Source organism: Gymnoscopelus microlampas, assembly GCF_963454915.1.
Source record: "Gymnoscopelus microlampas genome assembly, chromosome: 10".
In the NCBI taxonomy this organism is placed as follows: Eukaryota; Metazoa; Chordata; class Actinopteri; order Myctophiformes; family Myctophidae; genus Gymnoscopelus; species Gymnoscopelus microlampas.
The window spans coordinates 31492249-31508859 of NC_139947.1; the positions used below are offsets into that span (position 1 = coordinate 31492249).

At 42.3% G+C, this 16611-nt stretch overlaps 1 protein-coding gene across 1 annotated transcript in view; it reads left to right on the forward strand.

Moving 5' to 3' along the window:
• Window positions 1–16217, forward strand: part of phactr3a (phosphatase and actin regulator 3a) — a gene marked incomplete at its 5' end in the record, with an annotated part of 43236 nt that extends 27019 nt beyond the window's left edge. The window contains 9 exons of the mRNA XM_084068518.1: window positions 1302–1517; window positions 1875–2103; window positions 3212–3459; window positions 5039–5192; window positions 13861–13916; window positions 14690–14751; window positions 15025–15165; window positions 15592–15668; window positions 16152–16217. Coding sequence (XP_083924644.1) covers window positions 1302–1517; window positions 1875–2103; window positions 3212–3459; window positions 5039–5192; window positions 13861–13916; window positions 14690–14751; window positions 15025–15165; window positions 15592–15668; window positions 16152–16167 — 1199 coding nt within the window. The 3' untranslated portion in view covers window positions 16168–16217. The remainder of the gene's footprint in view (window positions 1–1301; window positions 1518–1874; window positions 2104–3211; window positions 3460–5038; window positions 5193–13860; window positions 13917–14689; window positions 14752–15024; window positions 15166–15591; window positions 15669–16151) is intronic.
• Between the last annotated feature and the right edge of the window lie 394 nt (window positions 16218–16611).

The window sequence follows — 16611 nt, forward strand, 5'->3', positions numbered from 1 at the left end:
AGGTCCCAGAGATTTAAAAAAATGAATTGTATCAAACGGGTGTCCTTGGACTAATGCATAATGGAGTCCTTGAAATGGAGAAAGGTTGAGAATCATATGTTCTAAGTATGTACCACTAGAGGGCACAAGAGTCATCTCAATGACACAGTCCACCACACAAGTGGTGCTGGACAAAGTACTCCTGGCTTTTAAAAATAAGTATTCAAAGGTCCAAATTACAAAGTACATTTTTAATACCAGTGCATTGTTAATGTATAACATGTAGACAAATTCCCCGAAACATTCAAAGATTTCCCCAAAAAACAAAACAAAACAATGATAGTTAAAATAATTGATCTACAACAATCTACACATTTGTGTCACGTTGTGAAACACTGTGAGCTTATTAGTCAGAAATGTAAACAGCACATGGTACAGTAAGACATTAAGGCTAAAAGAATAATACAAAAAAGGCCTGGGGACTTGTTTCAATTGTGATCTTATGTATTCAGTTCATCAACATAGCATAAACAATTTACACAATAATACCTGTCATCAATAAATACAAACACTATATGTACAAAAACAAATTGGTAACAAATCTTGAAGTATTATAACACTTGATGCTTATAAGTCTTTATAAAATGCTTTATAATTATGGTTAAAAGCATTATGAGTATTTATGAGCTCTTATAACTCCGATTATCCAGGGTTATGAGCAGATTATAATGACTTATAAGTATGTTTATAATGCGTTACACACATGGAATGCATAGCAAGTGCCACCGAAAAGTACATTTACCTCCGCTTGTGGTCTCCTGATAGATGTAGATCCTTTCGCAGTGGTTCTCAACCAGTGGTCCGGGGACCACCAGTGGTCCTTGAGGGGGTTCCAGGTGGTCCCCAGCTAAATGATGGAGAGTTGGTAACCAAATGGACCCTTAGAGATCTTTAACTCTTGAGAGCGTAAAATAAAACCAAATGTTAAACATCTGCATAACTTAATTTACAAGAAATCTACACAATTAGAGATTCTGAGAGTCTGAGAGTCTAAAATGTCATCAAATGATGGTCCGTGCCTCAAATGCCCAATAAATAATGGACCTTGATATGAAAAGGGTTGAAAACCACTCCTTTAATGGATGTGTCAGGGCCTTCCACATTTTGGTGGCAGAGTAGCTGTTTGTTCTAAATGTGGGCGGTCAATGGAGTATTTAGGGTTTAAGTGGCCAATGTCAACACTAAACCTTAGGTAAATGTTTGTGTCGTACACAAGACATTTTTTAACCCACATTCACAATTGACACACATCTTTTCCCCAGCCGCTGCCCCTCCCCAGGACTGTGAGCGGCTGGAGGACAGCATGCAGAAGTCAGAGGACGAGAGAGAGGAGGAGGCTCCCCCTGGAGGGGAGCTCCCCGAGGGTCTGCAGGAGGCGGGAGAGTTGATAGAAGAGAGAGCGGAGGACGGCGTACCTCCAGGAACATCCCCGCCACAAGTACCTCCAAGACCGCAACCCCCGCTGAGCGCTGGTGAGGGTGAGTGCGGGTGTGCTGTTGTACAGTGGCCCCTGGGGGGGCACCACCACCTTTTTTTGTGTGGAAACAGCAACTCGGTTTGGCTCCTCCCCTTTTTTAGTCCACTTCCTCCCGGGTGCTTCTGTGTTTATTACTACTAACAACTACACTACATGTTTAGGGCATTGGTGCAGCAGAGTCTGTCTTGAGAGATTAAATCAAACCTGATGAGACTCATAAAAAGCAGTTAAAGATGAAACAAGTACTGCAACTGTGCCCACAGTTGTTTTGTGCCATGTTAATTGATTCTCATTCTATTCACCTGCACAGATTCTTTGTTCATTACAATGTGTGTTTCTCTGCTCATTTCTGTCTTAGATTCAGGCCCATCATCACTCCCCACGCACCTGCCCAACTCCTACCTCCCCAAGGAGCCTCCTCCAAGGCCGCCAGAAAGCCTGGCCCCAATGGTCCTGCCACTCCGGGGCCCCCACTCCAACCCCTCAGGGTCCCCCCACCTAGGCAATATGATACATCCTCCTATGCCCCCTAGCTGCATCATGGAGGAACTGCAGCGAGCCTTCGCTTCCAAGAACAGGCAAGAGAGGTGAGCAATGCAATCCTGACTCATCTATCTACAGTGATAATTACAATAGAGCACCGAAGTCTGACGTAATTTACACATCCTTGGTTTGTCTACCTGGTTCGCGGTTTTCCACCCCCATTCTGAATCCCATAGACGTATTTAATATCGCGTCAAATAAGAACTGTGTTCCAAAAATAAACAAATGACCCCGGCGGTTTTACTCTTATGGATATGAAGCATCAACTGACGGTGAGAAAACGATAATGTTACTTCCGCCGAATTAGTTAAATTTTCACCAGAAACATACTGTATCAAATATAAATGACTGACTATCATAAACGATACAGAACCTCCTCCCTGACAATATCGCCGAGACAGTTTGTTTATTTTTGGACCACAATTCTTATATGAGACGATTCTATGATGACCCAATGTTATTCTCCATAGCGAAATTACTTTACGAACCTGGGGATGAGCGAGTGACGTCAGGACTTCTGTACTGTACAGAACCAGACAGTTATAGTACGGCTGTCACGATCATGACATTTTATATGACGATTAATTGTCATACAAATAATTGCGATTAACGATTGAATTGTGTTTCGGGCATTGAACATTGGAACATATAAATGTTTGTCTTTTAGACTTTGTAAACTGACTAATTGTGACAGGCCTCGTTATGAGACCTTCTGACAGAGGAGGAAAATAACAAAATATTCCTTTTCTTAAGGATGGCACAAAAGCACAGTTGTAGCATAGCTAGCATGCTGTAAAAAGTAGTATTTATACAATGGCTACATCTGTATTCACCTAAATGCACATACCTCTGTTTGAATGTTTGTGTTATGATTCATTTTGAATGACTAAGTGTAATGTTCTCCAGATCTCCACACAGTTGATATTTCACTTTGTAATAAACCCCCTCAACACTTACTGTACATCGACCACTTCTTTAACCCGTTAAAACCAGGAAAGCAGCAGCCAAATATATAGCAATTTGGGGAACCTTGGCACCGAAAAGTTTGAGAACTACTGATTTAGAAGGCATTGTGTAGAATCGGCCTTAGGTCTTAATGGGTTATTAATGCGTTTAATTGCCCACCTGCCCTCCTCTTCTTCTTCCCCTCAGCGTGCACGAGGGGTGTGAGCAGGGCTCCTCCCCGCGGACGTGGTGCTCCGACGGGTGGCTCTCTCGCTCCTGCAGCTCCGAGAACCAGCAGCCGTCCGGCCTGTTGTCGGTGGGCTGCGGAGGCCCGGCCGACTGGCCCAGGAAGGAGGCCGAGGAGAACAAGGAGAACGTCAGGCTGGACCTGTGCTTCTCCAACAGCTCGGGCCTTCCCGCTGACCTGGACGGCTGGAACGACTCCGTCATCTCCGGTGAGAACCAACAAAATGGCACATGAGTCATGATGACACCGACTATCCAATGACTATAAGCCAGGTGGCCCTGCTCACCTGGCTTTATGAGTCATGTGACATATGGCAGAATCAGAATCACCTTTGTTGTCACGTCACAGGTTTACAGGTGTAAAAACAATGAGTCGTTTTTTGGACAAGCTCCATAGTTTTTTTTATTTCCATAAAAAGAGAAAGGGAAGAAGAAGAGGGCGGGCAGAGGGAGTAGGGTGACCACCCGTCCCGAAATTCGCGGGACAGTCCCGAAATTGGACCCTCTGTCCCGCGTCCTGCACAAGCAGAGCAATGTCCCGAAAATCAAAGATATAAAAAAAAAAAAAAAAAAAAAACTTTTTTTTTAATAATAAATCGGTAAAATCAGGCAAAAATAAGAATTAAATAACATAACCCTAACCTAACCCTAAAACCGAAATAAAGAAAACAAAAACTGGAAAAAAACGAACCCAATCCGCCCAGAACCGCAAAACGGGTTCATCTGTCCCTCAATGGACCTGTTTGAAGGTGGTCACCCTAAGAGGGAGCAAAGGGAAGAGGGAGAAAGATCAATAAACAATGTATCTACATATTACACACAGTATCTATCCGGTGCGGTAAGTACTGTACCTACTGTATATATACTGTACATGATATGGACGTCAGTTAAGGGGTCAAGGATAATAAATATCAGTGCGTTGTACATGGAATTAAAGTGCAAGGCACGTGTCAGGTTTGACCGCATAGTCCACATACCGTAAGGTAACTGTCACTGGTATAATCCACAGGGCAGTGGTTTTCAAACTTGTGATGACCAAATGTCATGGCCTACCTGTATTCATAGCAAAAATCACCGACCTACTAGCTTACAACACGTAGAAATGTGATGCGTTGTGAGATTATAGATCTGCTATTTTCGTTATTCTTTTATTCGTGAAACAATAATATAAAAAGTCTCCCGCCTATAATAACATACCCAAGTAAAGAAGGCAGGCTGCACATGATTACAATATATTTGTAGGGTATCGAATATGCCTCTGTTATGGGAAAGAGTCTGCTTCATGATCTCACACACAGTCATTTTTCCTTCTTCTTTTCCTTTCGGCTGTTCCCTTCAGGGGTCGCCACAGCGAATCATCTGCCTCCATCTCACCCTGTCCTCTGCCTCCTCTTCTCTCACACCAACTAACTTTGTGTCCTCTTTCACTACATACATAAATCTCCTCTTAGGTCTTCCTCTAGGCCTCCTGCCTGGCAGTTCCAACCTCAGCATCCTTCTAACGATAAATACTCACTATTCCTCCTCTGTACATGTCCAAACCATCTCAGTCTGGCCTCTCTGACTTGCTGTGCTAAACATCTAATAAAGAAGGAATCATCAAGCACATTTCGAGTGCAGACCTCCTACAACGGGATCTTATGTTTGTGTCACACATCCTTTAACTAGAGTGGTTGTAAGTTTAAGGTCCTTAGTCCATCTGAATATAGTTATCTTAAGGGGACCCCTCATGACCCATATTTATTTTTGTGCATATGTGTCTATCTTTGTCCCCATGTTGTGCTGCAGGCACACTTCCTCGCAGGCTAAGGAAGGAGCTCTTGGCTGTCAAACTACGGAACCGGCCCAGTAAGCAGGACCTGGAGGACAAGAATATCTTCCCAGCAAGGAGCGAACAGGAGCGCCAGGAAATACGCCAGCAGATTGAGATGAAACTTGCCAAGTAAGTGATGTCAGTGAGCCTCAGAGTGTCATAGTTCCACTCCAAGGGCTTGTATCTATTTTGAGAAAATATGATTTGATATCAATCTTTTATTATAATTAATATATTGAGTATCCACTCTGTAAACGTGTGAACGGTTTTTAACTCATTCTTTGAATTTATGCCCCCTGTCCTTCAAATCATACCTATATACCTTCATAATCTATTTAAACGTTGTGCTATAAAACAATGGTAGACATTGGGCCTCATGCAGCAACATTCCTTTTTTTCATTTCAATGGACCAATAGTATTTCAAGCCCACAAAAGTAATTTTAACAGTTGATGGTTAGGCTCCAAAGGCTTGACAATGTCCAAGAAAGTAGGTGTTATAATTTGTTTTCCTCCGAAAAACAGCAAGTCCCATGCAAGACTTTATACAGTGTAGACGAAGGCAAAAAATAATACTCCAATAGCAAATAATAAGACTGGACAAAAATAAAGTTTCAAAAATAGAAAAGGAAAAATACTTGACAGACAAAATAAGAAAAAAAAAAAAACAGGGACTCAAGAACTGTAGCAGGCAATTGCTTTTTTTCCCCAAGGCCCTGACAGCTCACTCCTGGTGTTGTTTACTTGTTAGCCCCCAAAGCCAAACATTGTCCCACTCATTACTTCCAGCCTCCATTATATACCAGGTGAGAACCAATGATTAGTAATTGGCATCCATCAACTCAAACAAGGCTATTTACACAATTACCTGTTTTCTAAACAAACTCGAAATGCATTTACATGCGTCAATTAATTCCCCCAAAAATGTTATATATTACAGATAAGAACATAAGAATTGCTGCTGAGCAGACCCACCTCCAAGCCAGCTTTATGACAATCAATCATTGGGAGCAGCTGTGTAGTGTGTGCTTGCAATGTCCCATTTTAGTGTCTATTAGGGCAGTGATTCTCAACCTGTGGGTCGGGGTTCCCAGGGGGTCCCCACATCATTTTGAGGGGGTCCCCAGCTGACAGTGAAGTGACAATTTAAGCACTTGTTAACATTTTTAATACCTTAAGAAAAGGAAGAAATGCAGAAAAGTAAAAGACCATTACTGCAAAGTAATCAACAAACTATACTATAAAAACTGTTCAAACATGTCAAATAATTGTCAAATAATATAAGAAAGAGGGGAAAAAAAGGTTGCAATCGGCTATTTAATTTTTTTTTATCTGTGGAACCGAGTCAAACTAAATGTAATGCCTCAACTCCTACATTTCAAGTGGTTATCAGGGTGGGGGGTCCCCAGTTCAAATATGATTATTTTAGGGGGTCACGGCCTGAAAAGGTTGAGAACCACTGTATTGGGGCACGGGTTGATCCAATCATTGTATTTACTCTAAAACATATTATAATCTAAATTTGATGATTTGATATTCATGCGTTTTTATACGCTCCTCAACTTTAAAATGTGTGTCCTTGCATTGGACAAACAATTTGTGGACTGTGAAAACAAGTTATTTTTTTTTCTCTTATCACAGTAATTGTGCCCTTAGTCTTGACCACTCAAAATTAAGAAAACATTTCTGAACTGACATTTTGTACTGGTGGATTATCAAAATAAGCCTCTTCTGTTCTTGGTTTCTGTTCTGAAGTAACAGACATTAATTAATGTCAGGTTTTTTGTTTCCTCATATCAAGTTGGTTGATAATGGCAATATGAAATATGTACAGTCAGTATCATAATTATTAATAACCCTTTGCCTGGTCCCTGCAAATTCATCTCTCCAGTTGCAATGACCTATGTTTGCATATGTGCATTTTAATAATGATACTTGGTTGATTTATGAGCATGGGCAGCAGAGAACATGGGTCTGATCAGATCATGAGCATGTTGAAGCTACTCTAAGCTTAATGGCCTTCATACTGTACACAACACCTAGCCTAGTAGCCTACTGTAGACGGTGGATTTAGAGTGCCATTGAGAAGGAGAATCCGATCTAAAAGGATTATCTCCTTGTTTCGCATCAACTTGAGTTATGCTAGATAATCTGACATTGTTTTGAAGATTTGGGTCCAGGCCAGTCCTGATCCTGCTGTGTATCGTGTTTTGGGAGGAATGTGATTTCAGCCTTGTGGGCTTAACCAGCTGATTTAGCTCAAGTTGTTCACTGACTTTGTCCACAACGAAGGGTGGAGGTTTGTGATGACTGATCATCACACTGGTGAAATTGTAGTTGAATCCCAAATGTTTTTCTTCCAGTACCTGTGTGCATTCCTGAATACTATAACAACAGCAAACTACTGTATCAATGGCCAATTGGGTACACACAGTATCAACCTTGCTTTGGGGAAGACTTGCCTGTACAAGAATTCTATTGATTTATGTAATGTCCCCCCCTGCCCGTACATTCTGGGAACATTTTTGTGCCTTGCAAACATAACCGAGGGACACATTTTGAACCACGCCTGCAGCCTGACTTAGATCACCCAGTGCGTGCAGATGTACAGTACCATCACCAGACCTAGATGTCTTCATCACACCAGTGTCAAACCAGGGCACACCCCAGTGTTATGCAACTAGCCGTGCAATAAAGCACAGACAAGTGAGGATCGCACCTACCGTACCGGGAAAGAGATTCTATCATCTGTCTCTGAAACAACGCTTTGCCTTTGAGGGCTATTCCTAGATCGGTCAGGCCTGCGAAGAGAACACGTCACAAGATGCAATATTGTGAATCGGAACAAGTGGACATTCACGGCAAGATGCAAACAAACAGCTTATGTAAAAGCGAGACTGTGTGCCATAACTCTGGATTGCATAAGTCAAGAGTGTTCAGGGTCAGAGTGTCTGTGCTCAGAACACAGAGGGGTTCCTCTCCAAGCACAGTGGTGAGACCCACAGCTGTGGAAAGGTTAGCCTGTGTGCTGTAAAGTCCTCAAAAGCACACTCTGGAAGGCTAAGTACAGTTGCTGGGCATTAGTTCACAGGTAAACAAAAAAGAGGAAATGTGAAAACCGTGAAATGTTTTGCCTCCCAAAAATGCTTTTTTATTATTTCATTTTTCACTATACAGGTAATTGTTAGTTGTACTCTGTTCATTGCAGTTGTACTGAATACATTTAAAACAATAAAATAAAACACAGTAACCCCATAATGCTGGGCATTGAATCAAATCATAAGGACTCTTTCTGTCCCAAATGATTCCCATTTGGGGAGATCATGGTGTGAAACACTAAAACCTTCACAGTGGCCAAGGGTATGTGGAGATTGTGCTGATGGTGTGTATGTGTGAGGGCACAGCAGCAAACAGAGTCACCGTGAAAGGTGTCCTTTTCCCATACGTTGTCATTGTTTTTTCGGCCCTGCACTGTCACTGCAGCCTCCAAATACAGTATGAATTCGTCATAGATTTAATTAGATTTACCTCTAGACCAGGGAAAGTTCTCATTCTGCTGCTCTGCCACCGGAATGTGGACTGCCCTGAGCCTGACACCATCCCTTAAAGGATGTGTAACACTGGTTTCTTTCCAAATTGGCCTGAAAAAACATCTATCAGGAGACCAAAAAGGGAGGTAAATGTCATTTTCCCATCTCTATTGTACATAATAGTGTTTGTATTTGTTGATGACATGAATTATTGTGTGAATTTTGTATGCTATGTTGATTAATTGAATACACAAGACCACCATGGAAACAAGTCCCCAGGACCTTTTAGCTCTAATGTCTTACTGCACCACGTGCTGTTTTACATTTCTCACTAATAATAAAGTATTCAATCAATCAGTCAAAAATCACTGGTTCTCAACGTCAGATCTGGGGACCACCAGGGGTCCAAACCGACCCTTACGGTTTTGTAACTCTGAGAGTGTACAAATGGTCAGCATTTACACTCTCATAGTTAAATTAAGGATTTTACAGTGTAGATTGGGATCCCAGAGATAGAACAATCTGTCTGTGCTAGAAATTCAAAAGGTCACAAAAAGAGAATGACTGCTCTAGACCAGTGATTCTCAAACGTTTTCATGTCAAGGACCCCCACATTTACACTTATTAGCCCACGGACCCCCATTTGAAAAGATATGCTGCCAGGGATCTCATAAGAAACGATTTTTACGGCTATAGCAGTGATTCTCAACCATTTTAATTTCAAGGAGCCCAAGTTTGACATCCATTAGGCTACAGACGCCTATTTAAGGATCTCTGGGACCCCAATTCATTCATTCAAAATCAATGTTAATTTAACTCAGAAAAGCCAGTGGTTCCATTTGTACACTCTCTGAGTTACAGACCCATAAGGGTCCATTTGGTTCCTTGATATCTATCATTTAGCTGAGGACCCCCTGGAACTCCCTCAAGGACCCCTGGGGGTCCCCGGACCCCACTTTGAGAACCACGCTCTAGACCGTGCATGTCAGGTCATCCAGTTTCATCGGTCATCCAGTTTCATCCTATCTTGCACTCTGTGACATAAATGCCAGAAATAATAGTGTGTACTCCAGCTTGCCACGCTGTGTTTTGGAGGCACACTGCACTGTTTTGGGCAAGGGAAATCCATGGCTAAATATAGACGCGCTGAAGACGGTGAAGAGGAGGGAGAGCTTAGCGGAGGAGTAAAGCCTATTTCCCCTGGGTACTGGTGCTGAATGACAAAACAGTCCATCACACGCCTCTGGATCTCCCCGGATGACTCCCAGCTTTAGATTCAATCTCCTGTATTCTTTATCCTCTCCCCCTCATCACAAAGGAGGGGAACTGTACTGCTGCCATTGCTGCAGTGCAAGCAGAATGTGCCATGGAGGCTCATGGTAGATGATGACACCTAAGTTGTGTATCCATTATATCAACAGTGAGATGACCTTTTTCTATCTATAGCATTTTGTGCTGCAATGGTGCTTCAGTGTTGCTATTAATAGCCTCTGAGACTGTTGAATAATACATCTTCCGTGCGCTCCACCTCTCACGACGTGCTCTCTCCTCCCACCACCCACCAACACATCTGTGTTGTTGGCATTGGGGGAGGGACCAGGAGTGCATACATTACTGTAGTTGGCGGGGGACGAGAGCTTTGCAGTGTGGCAGATTTATAATATATTGTCTCTAAATAGCGATCCTTCCACCCACTCAAAGTTTTCTCATTCCGCCCTTGGCTCACATTGTCTGGAGTTTATGTTCAAGCAAATCAGATTTAAGTGCATCGTGAGTAGCAAAGGGAACCTCTTATGCCAACTGAGTTTCTGCGTCATTGTGGTGCACTGAGAAGTATCGTTTTAGTCCTCATGTTTGCAGTGAATCGCACATTATTAACCAGGTTATTGGGAATCAGTTTAGCTGAAAACGTTATGCAGCATTTCTCTGCGCTTCAAATAAAACATCAATGTCTTCTATACCGTAATAGTAGATACACTATATTGTAGAAATTCAATATTTAATGATTCCTGATTCCTTTGGTTCGCTGAAAGAAAAAAGGTATTTGTTGCTAAAAATAGCACTGACTTTTCTGAAGCATAGCTCTCTGGTACAGCTAATGAAAACCCCACTAGTCGGTTGCTAGGGAGAAGTGGGGCGCTTCAGAGGGAAGAGACTGTTGTCTACAAGATTTCCAGGAGAAACTGTTGTTGCTAGGCAACTCTGCGACCGGGTCAATAATGTGCTGGATGTCGTGTCCATTGGGGCTTTGGGAGTGACTCTCCATTTCAACTGTTGAAATTTTAATAGTCACTGCCGTCTGAGCACTTTCATTTGCAATTGTGCCTGGGAGTTGCTGAGAAAAGAAGAGAGTTGGGTTGGTCAATTATTGATGGGATTTAGGGATAGCAAGGTTAGCACAGTAGCTTATGGGAGACAATCTAGTCTAGAGTTAATCAAATTGGTAAAATCATAAATGAAGGCAGAGAGAAAAAATATAAATGCATTTTAAAAATACAGCTAAACATCACATTGGACAAGAGGTGAATTTCAAGGTTTCATCAGGTGAGAATACTGTCACTGATAATACACATACAGTAGGAACCATGTATAACCCCCCCCCCTTCTTTTCTGTGTGGAATTGCATTTCTCATGAGAGAGTTCTACTGGGGATGCTAATGTAATCAGCTATTCCACACACAACTCATATTTACCGATGTGGTAAATTACAAAGACTGATTACTTGACTGTCTTCATTAGACAATACATTATACTCCTATAGGGTCTCTGGCAAGCCCAGAAATTACACTTACAAATATGATCCAGATAAAGATAAGCTTCACGGGACCCTGTTACTTCTGTAATCAGTGGTTCATTCCCCCTAACTTTTATAGTGCTCGTTTGTTACATAATACGCATGATGCCTTCCATTAAGATAACAATGTTTGCTGTTGAGTTTGTAAATAGTAATTTCAAGAATGAATTGACTAAATGGAGGTGTTATTTGTACAGTTTGTCATAAGGTGAATACTGGCAAACAGTCCAGTGGCATGCGCGCACACGCACCGCATGTGCACGCGCACACGCGCACATGCACACACACACACACACACACACACACACACACACACACACACACACACACACACACACACACACACACACACACACACACACACACACACACACACACACACATTAGGCCCCCCATGACTGTCCACGGGTAGGTATCTGGCTCTGTACAGTATGACCTAAACGTTGGTCTTTGCAGCTCACAACTATAAAGTGCCCAGTACTAGGATGTGTAGAAGAGAGTGAAGTGGATAAAAGAAGCCATGCTGTGAAGCTGCATGCTGCAGTCTCTGGCCTTTCCAAATCTGGAGGTGTACTGTACAGTGGGGTGTGAACCTGGTTGTGCAGCTGATATTTTATTGATAATATAAGGCTTTGAACAACTCACATGCACAGGTGGAGACCTTTTTTTAATTTTGAGTGAGGGGACATAATTATATCACATTATATCTAAATGGAAATGTGTGTAATACATGTAATATAAGCGTTATGGCCATAATAATGGCCACATTACATTTGAGAGTGAGCTTAATGTATTCACATTTCATGGATCATAAAACATGGCATGCCAAGAGTTCAGCTATGTTATTTAGGCTAATTCTGTGTGTGTGTGTGTGTGTGTGTGTGTGTGTGTGTGTGTGTGTGTGTGTGTGTGTGTGTGTGTGTGTGTGTGTGTGTGTGTGTGTGTGTGTGTGTGTGTGTGTGTGTGTGTGTGTGTGTGTGTGTGTGTGTGTGTGTGTGTGTGTGTGTGTGTGTGTCATATGTATGTGTGTGCACACAGCTGTCCACACATATACACCACAAATATTTTGTGTTCATGGTCTATATTTTGTCTATATTTGAGTATAGTGTGTTCATGCATACAGAGCACATGCACATTTGTGTGTGTGCTTCTTTGCTCTGTGCACTGTGACTGTTGACAAGCAATGACACAAATGATACAAAACCACATAATGGTGATGGAAACATGATGGAAATTGCCTTTAATTGCTGGGAAGGGTGTGTGTAACATGTCTAAATGCCAGTGGAAATCAAATGGATTGGTGCAATGTCAATGTGGGTATTCTTATAATGTTTTTCACTGTGCCAGTAGCCTAGTAGTGCAGTCAGATAAGGGAGGGAGCAGGGAGGGGGTCTGGATGGGGATACCGTGCGTGAGTGGGAGCCCCTTATGCGCCGCCTCCTCATACATTATGCATGCAGTAGCCGGGGAGAGGAGAGCAGCGTTGCCATGTCCGCTTACTATAAGCGAGTTTGGTCTTGTTTTTCTGTGAAGTTGCTTGTAAATATTGGTTAATTGTGGGTTTCTGTTTTTTGGGGTTGTCTCTAAAGTTTAGTTGCTTATTTGGGCTTGTTTCCAAAAAAGGAGAAAAAAAGGTATTTAAACCAGTGGTTCTCAAATATTTTCATGTCCAGGACCCCCAAATTAATGAATGTATTTATTTTGTCCCTAAACCCCATCTGAAAATGTTTTGTGCCAGGGACTCCCATACCAAATTTGTGTTAGAATGTTTCAAAAATATTTCAAATTTTTCACTTTTTCCTTTTTGAAAATTGCAGAAAATCTACAAGTTCACAATGTGTCGCATCGTGACACGTTGTGAGCTTGTAGATCGACTATGGCCGATGTATGCACATTTTATTACGATTATATGTATTATAATAAGATAAAATAAAGTAATTATATATAAAATGCTCATCTAGCCTAAGCCTATTGTTGCCTCTTTTGGGCTTGTTTTCATAGACCTGTTTGCTTGTTTCTCTCGCACGATCTGGCAACACTTCCCAGGCAGCGTATAATTCATCACGACCCGCTTCTTCTTAAAGCGTTTGCAGTGCAGTGTGTGTAGAGCAGAGAAGAGAAGAGCTGGACGCCCATAGGAATCAGCAGCAGGGAGGCAGCCTTTTATCATCGTTATCTCTACGACGTGGAAGAAGTGGTGTGTTTATAGTGTGCAGGGAGAGAGTTGTCAGAGGAGAAGCAAACAGACCATTTAAAGGTGCGATCATTCTCTAGCAATCCAGATGTGGGGATCAGCGCCTCTGCCAAAACATCACAGAAGTCGGGGTTTGGATGCCAGATGGAGACATAGCGGTGGCTTTCTCTCAAGAACGAGTGTAGTGAAAAAAGTGCAACCGGTTTAATACAAGAGGCGGATTGGGGACTTTGAAGACAGACAATCATGGTTCAAAACGTGGTGTTGGTGTTCTTTCGCAGGAGACTGAGCCAGAGACCGAATGTGGAGGAGTTGGAGAGTCGGAATATCTTAAAACGTGAGTTGAAGATACTTTTCTGTCTGATTTGTGGTCAGTGGTTCTCAAACTTTTTAATGTCAAGGACGGTAAGGAGTAAGGACCCCCAAAATGAAATGTATTTGGCTGCGGATCTCCCGTCTCAAAAATATTTTGTGCCAGGGATTTCCCCCAAAATAGCAGATCTATAAGCTCATAGCGCGGCACCGAGTGCTGCTTGTATATCTGCTATTTTTGAATAGCCAAAGTATAAAACATGGTTGCAATAATTGTGACTAATTAACTAATTTTACTGGTGACCCCCTGGCACCCCCCAAGGGGGGACTTTGAGAACCAATGATTTAGGCTACATAACACCCCCTGACGGCCCTGACCTGAACGGATAACTATTTCCAATAGAAAAAGAAACGGAACCCTCGCCCCCCCCCCCCAAAACAACAACAACAACAACAACAACAACAACAACACAGATTGCCAGAAATATTCATGCTAAATTTTGAAGCAAGAGAATGCATGATTGCACATTTATTGTTTTCTCAGTAAACCTTGGTGGGACTGCATTTACACTGCATTTACCTTATTATAAAAAGAAAGCATTGTCATTGAATCCTTTTCTAATTATTCATATTAACTGATAGTATAAAAAGTGGGGTAAATGACTTTCAAATATATTTAATTAATAATGTAAGCATATTTAACGCCTTCAACTTAACAACCACTGTGGCAACCAAATGGTCTACAAGAATTGACTTTGTATTTTTCACTTACCTAATATTTATTTCTTCTTGTTTCAGAGAGGAATGACCAGACGGAACAAGAGGAGAGGAGGGAGATTAAACAGCGGCTAAATAGAAAGGTACCACTTAATGTTATGTTGTGTTTTATCTTAATTGATATTTTTGATACAAGTTTGATACTTTTTATATAATGCTGCTCATAACTTGAAAGATTGTGAATTCAACATATTTTCAGAATCATCTTTATTGTTTCTTAGGGAACCCTGTTTTATTTCTGACACACAATCTACACATGCTCACAACATGCATGTGAGCATAGAATTCTAGGTCATCCAGACCCATGAAATGGTGCAATTTCAACTCATATCTCGGTTTTTATCTTTATTATTCAGCTGAACCAGCGACCCACGGTAGACGAACTGCGTGACAGAAAGATTCTGATCCGCTTCAGTGACTATGTGGAAGTGGCCAAAGCTCAGGACTATGACCGGAGAGCAGACAAGCCCTGGACCCGGCTCTCGGCAGCAGACAAGGTGTGCTTTTGTTTTTGTGAGACGACCTGTGTGGTATCATGTATTTTCCAATATTGTTCAAGATAACACACATCTGCTGACAGAACATTTCTTATCATTCAGGGCAGGTCATTCTCCACAAAATAGGAATTATTACCAAATAACTAGGCTAATCAAATACAGGCTGTTTATTTAGACTATGCGGTGTACGGAATTCTACACATTCTCAGAACTTCTGCCCATCAATAGTATATCAGCCCAAGATATCACCGTTATCAGCTACTTCCTCAAATCTATATATTATCTCTTGATGTTTGGGATGTTGCCCTGTTTACTTGTTTTCCTCCTCCTGTAGCTATCTCTTGCCAGTCCAAAGGTTGAGGTGACTGCTGGGTGTGAATGTACTTAAGTGATGCTTTAATGCCTGTTTATATTCTGACTCTGCAGGCGGCAATCCGTAAGGAGCTGAACGAGTTCAAAAGCACTGAGATGGAAGTGCACGCCTCCAGCAAGCACCTAACGAGGTCAGTATTCTGTAGTGACAAAGGCAATAGTGCACGCGCATCCACAATAGTGTCCTGGTGTGCTTGGGAATGTATGTAGTAGGATTTTCTATTCTGGGCTGCGGCATTCTATTTTTAGCTCTCTCAGTAAGGACCAAGAAGCTAAAGATAGATGGGTGTGTTAAATGGGGTGAGAGGGGGAAGGGAGGACCATGTCCTCCAGAGCCAGTATCGCAAGGTAGAACATATGATAAATGCTGTGCCGTCCTTGGCTAAGCTTGTTTGGAGAAACGGGCCCCTCGCCGCACATTGTAACAGTGACCCAGAGGGAGGGAGGGAACTATACAGTACACTCCCGTTTAATGGCCATGCTAAAAATAGCTCCACTGGATTGATTAATAGCTGCAGCCATATAACTGTGGGTGTGATGAAAAAGGCACCTTCTGCTCGCACGACTTGTGCTTCTTCTAATCCCAACCTCTCCTCGACTCTCTCTCTCTACAGGTTCCACCGGCCGTGAAAGCAGGGAGTTTCTTCTGTGAAGAAATGCTGAGCGCAGACTTTTTCTTTTCCCACGAGCTGCTAGAAGCTGTGTGGATGGTGATTGTTTCAAAGAGAGCCTGGAGCCTTCCTTTGTCTTCAGGGTGTCGATTAGGCATTCTTTTCCAGCAACCCTGGCCTTCATCACAATGGGGACAGCGGTGTGTGTGGGGAAGAGCGAGAGGATGGACCGTAGTGTTTGTGGGCAGTGTTGTCCTGGAGACCGCTGCTGTACAGTACTGTCTCCCTATAGGAGCTGCCTGGACCAAGAGGACTGTAGAGGAAACCTCTGACTCTCAGGATGAGAGAGCGGGGGAAAACGACAGTCTTGTCATTCAGTCAGTGTTGTTTTTTATTACTATTATTATTATTTCATGGACTCCTTTGATGAGGCAGCGTGAATCCGTATAGTGGGAGGAAGTTG